At 34.7% G+C, this 5,000-nt stretch overlaps 1 protein-coding gene across 17 annotated transcripts in view; it reads left to right on the plus strand.

The window, feature by feature from the left end:
• Isha (Insulator su(Hw) mRNA adaptor) overlaps window positions 1–5,000 on the plus strand; it is a 32,922-nt gene that overhangs the window by 1,906 nt on the left and 26,016 nt on the right. For 6 of the 17 annotated variants that reach the window (XM_086553586.1, XM_086553591.1, XM_086553598.1 and 3 more), the window contains exons 2-6: window positions 2,386–2,514; window positions 2,647–2,808; window positions 3,008–3,316; window positions 4,559–4,784; window positions 4,980–5,000. The exon at window positions 4,980–5,000 is cut by the window's right edge and continues 217 nt beyond it. In XM_086553586.1, the coding sequence (XP_086409712.1) occupies window positions 2,386–2,514; window positions 2,647–2,808; window positions 3,008–3,316; window positions 4,559–4,784; window positions 4,980–5,000 (847 nt within the window). The remainder of the gene's footprint in view (window positions 1–2,385; window positions 2,515–2,646; window positions 2,809–3,007; window positions 3,317–4,558; window positions 4,785–4,979) is intronic. The other 11 variants (XM_086553590.1, XM_086553596.1, XM_086553600.1 and 8 more) reach the window with 3 other exon arrangements.

Here is a 5,000-nt window from a genome sequence, read left to right on the forward strand (position 1 = left end):
CACAAGAATGTGTTTTTTATACATTTAACATGCCTTTTGTTTACCCATACTTGACTTGTAAAAGCAGCTTTGGATATATCACTATGTTATACTGATATAGCAGAATATTGCATCAGTTGAAATGTCTAGATGGATCACATATTGATGACACATAAGAGGCAGTGATATGAATGATATCAAGGCATGACTATATATAAAAGGGAGGAATTTCAAGATGAGTCCACTCCTTATACAAGATTGAATATTCATTTACCTATTTTATATATGAACCAATTGAAACTTACAAGTTCTAAACCTCCATATGGCAATGTGTTCTATTTGAAATTTGAACTATGTTTAAAAAATTTTATCCTTTGAAGTTGGTGGAAAGGGAGGGTGATAGCTGACTTGATAAAGTCTCATGTAGATTATGATATATTTCAGATTATGATTTTTCTTCTTGGTGCTCATTTTCCAGAGTCATCAAAGTCTGGAATGTGTTTTTTCTTCAATTTTAATTTTTTTTTAGTATGAAAACTTGTTAATTTGATTACTGCTATCTGAAAGTTCTAATCTATGATGATATTGATGGTGATTGATATTAGTTGTAAGCATTACCAACATGAACTTTCTATTTGAATAATAGTTTTTGAAGATTTAGAACTGATTTTCTTGAACAAAAAAATATGTAATCGTATTAATTCCACACTTTTTTGCTTTTGATATTTATTTTAATTATATTAATAAAATTTGGGTCTTTGTTATCTTCAGAAGTTGATTTTTCACACCAGAAATTGTATTTATATAATTGTTTTATAACAAATACGTACTGCACAGTGGAGCAACAATTTTGAAAAAAAAAAAAAAAAATTGCAGTTCGTCCTTACATATGAATGAAAAAAATGAATAACTTAACAAGCATATATGATATTAGTGATTAGAATTGTGTGTATATATATGTGTTTGTACGTATGTATGTATGTATTTACACACATAAGATGGATGATCTATGATGTACATTGTACGTGGTTATATTGGTATATACACATAGTAGTTGCAATTATATATACACCTTCGTGAATTGTCAGAAGAGTAGTAAAGATTATAAAAGCCTTGTTTAATCACCCCGTAGAATGGGGGGGGTGAAAATTGCTCTGGGATGTTGAACCCATTTTTGCCGGGGCCGTTCCGGCTTTGCACGGTAACAATACCAGGGTTTTCGAACGCATAAGCCTAACGCCTTGAGATTCTCGAACGCACAAGCCGCGAGCCTGTGCTGCCCACTTGCACACCCCAAGTGCCGGGCTTGCCCTCATATCTTGTCCCAGGCGTCGGATGCAAATACCACAAAACGTGTCATCACATCAACTGGCTCCAATGGGTTAACATAGCCTCATGACATGAGAAGTCTCTTGGTAGGAAACTTGAGGGGTTGCTATGTTTCTGGCTGGAGCATTAGCCAAATGAACACCCCATTATGAATGGGTTAAAAATTTCGATTTTATATTCAATTGGGAAATTCACATCAGGGCTTGGTTGATCTTTTCACCATGTAAGGTAAACATCTTGTCATGGCTTTGACTGCCATTGGGTGCATAGCAGTTGGTTTCTGCCTCAGCATACAAATAGTCCATGGCATTTAAGCATGTGCATTTTATAATACCCAAGTGAATTGTCCAGGCAAGCCAAATCACCCTGTCGTTAATGGATTAATGGTCATGAGTGAGGCAAGGAGTATTTGTATATGCGCACGCGCGCACACACACACACACACACACACACACACACACACACACACACACACACACACACACACACACACACACACACACACACACACACACACACACATCCGTGCGTACGTACATACGTATGTATGTATGCATGTGTGTTTGTGTGTATGTGTGTATGTGTGTGTGTATATGATGTGTGTATGTGTGTATGTGTATGTGTATGTGTATGTGTATGTATATGTGTATAAATCTATATGTAAATATATACACATATGTGTATATATATATATATATATATGATATTTATATATATATATTATATATATATATATATATATATATATATATATATATATATATATATAAATATATATTTATGATACATTATATATACATACATAAACATACAGATGACACATACATAATATATTACAAAATACATATAATATATATATATATATATATATATATATACACACATATATACAAATATACATATATACATATATACATATATACATATATACATATATACATATATACATATATACATATATACATATATACATATACATACATACATATACACATATATATTTATGTATGTATGTATATGAATATTTTTGTTGGTGACTCGCAAGTGATTAAGTTATTTATTAAATTATCTCCACAGCTTGCGGGGCTCTATGAGTGCAAGCCCCCAATCTCAAAGGCGAAGATGACGGCCATAACAAAAGGGGCAATCAGAGCCATCAAGTTCTACAAACATGTAGTCCAGAGTGTTGAGAAATTCATACAAAAGGTAAGCTGTTTTTCTATTTACAGTTATTATCTCCAACATCTTTAATGCTGGCAGTTTTGTTTTCATGATTTTTTTTTAAAACTTGAATGAATACTTTGAATGAACTGCAACTTATTTTGTTTTCCCTTGCAGTGCAAAACAGAGTACAAGATCCCAGGTTTGTATGTGATAGACAGCATAGTGCGGCAGAGCAGACACCAGTTTGGAGTTGAGAAAGATGTATTTGCTCCCAGATTTGCCAAGAATATTCTGATCACCTTTTTCTATCTCTTCAAATGTCCACAGGAGGATAAGGTATGTGTTTTGAAAGATTCTGACTGCATTTTTATGCATATAATTACAATGATACATGCATAGTACTTGGACATAAAATAGATGATTACATTTGATGGACTGTGCCTCATAATAGTCCTTTATTTGTAACATCAGACTGCTTTTCTTGTATGATCTTTCCATTTCAATTTTTTTACTGAGACTCATTCAATTGTTACAGAGCAAAGTTATCCGAGTGTTGAACTTGTGGCAGAAGAATCAGGTCTTTGCAGAAGAGGTCATACAGCCACTTTTTGACTTGGCTGACCCCAATCACCCAATCCAGAAGGAAGTTGGCAATCAGATTGCACAGAAGGCAGTGAAGGCCAAGTCACAGCACAACAACCAAGAACAACAGGGTACTCCGGTCTCGGGTGGAGGAGGTGGTGGTCGTGCAGAAGGGAGAGATGGGCAGATTAATAGCAACTCGGCGAACATGTCACAACAGGTGGACACTGAGTGCACACTCGTACCTTTAGTAAATCAACAGGTAGCTAGTTGTTTGTTCTTCCCCTGAAATTAATATGAGGTGGATGTCAGGTTTTGACCTTAAAATAGCCCAGTGAAAGGTTGTCCTGATCCCCCTGGCTAATGCTCTCTGCTACTGATTGACCTGCAAAGCTTTTATGCACCTTGCTGAAATGGTGACCAGGTGCAGTGCTGGTGAGCTTCAGCTTCAGTGCATAGTCTTTCTTAATCTTGGTGATATCTATTTTTCTCTCCCTGTAAAAATGAAAGAATGTGGGTGCCTCTCTCTGGCATTATGCTGATTTACCAAACTATGTCATGCTTGTTTGAAAGTCATTTTTTCAGTTAACTGTAAATTACTCAAGAACAGAGTCAATTACTGTAGAAGAAAATGCATGATCCTTTAGTGCTTTTTTTTTTAAGTGAATTAAAAAGTTTGCATGTACTGGCACAAGTTTATTCAGCTGTAAAGGACTTTGAAAGCTGTTAATATATGCTTTTACTCTGCTGGTGATGTGTATATGTAAACATAAACATAAACATAAGTTGACATCAAGGAGATTAGCTTCGTGGCTGTCTATGGTGCTTTGCATGTCCTAAATCTTGAGAAATAAGGTTTCTTTTTGCTTTCTTGCTCAATTACGTATAGGGTTATATAAGTTAAAAAATTATTTTATGTATTTCATTTATTATTTGGATGATGCTTAGAAATATGTTTAAAGGTTAGAATTCAGCTTCTGTATTTATATAGATGTGCAGATTTATGTAATCAAGAATAATTTACAGAGATTTTCATTTATGGATAGATTTATGCATGCATGTAAGTAGCTGGTTTTGTAGTAACCAAAAATTAGGGTTGAAAAATGAAAAAAATTCTCTCTTATATTTGATAGATCAGTGTTCTAATATGTGTTAGATCAACTTGCATTTCTTTGGAAGATTAACAATACTTCTGGTATCTTTTGTGCTTGATAGAATTTAGATAATCACTTTAGATTTCTTTCTTAGCTATTGATTACAATTAAGGGGAATGTGCAAAAAATACCCATTTAAAGGTGTGCACATCTCATCCCTTCTCTTCACACTCCTCTTACTTTGAACTGGATATAAATACACTCCTCTCCTGTTGTTCCATCCCTTTTGTTTCACTACATTTTTTCCTCTTTCACTTTTCACTTTCTCTTCTTTTTCTTCTCTAACCCTATGTTAACACTTCTTTAACACACACTCTAAGTCAAAGCTAACCAATGTCTTCCTTTTGCAGCACCCTGTCCCTGTGACAAGTGTATCAAGTCAGGTTATGAATGCAGCCGTTACCAATCTGGACCCAGGCCTTATCCAGCAGATCCAACAGATTCTCATGAAGCAACCCACCCAAGATGATGGGTCAGGTATGGCTGCTGCTGCTGCGGCTGCTGCTGCTGCTGGAATGGTTCCACCAGTGCCAGATGAGGTCAAAGGACAAGTCATTCCAGGGCTAACAACAACAGGTATATATGTTGTGTGTTTTTTGTATTTAAAAACTGGAGAAAACATTGAATTCCATTGTGAGCTACTTTTAATTTTATTATTATATATATTTTTTTATTGATGACATAAAGTAAACTGCAGTACAATCTGATTGAGTGATGGTGAAAAGAGGTGATGATAACAATGATCTAACATATACCATTCCTAAAATTTAGGAAATATGCTTGCAGGTGACT

Source organism: Penaeus japonicus, unplaced genomic scaffold (genome assembly GCF_977035675.1).
Source record: "Penaeus japonicus unplaced genomic scaffold, GWHDUDI00000001_assembly GWHDUDI00000028, whole genome shotgun sequence".
In the NCBI taxonomy this organism is placed as follows: domain Eukaryota; kingdom Metazoa; phylum Arthropoda; class Malacostraca; order Decapoda; family Penaeidae; genus Penaeus; species Penaeus japonicus.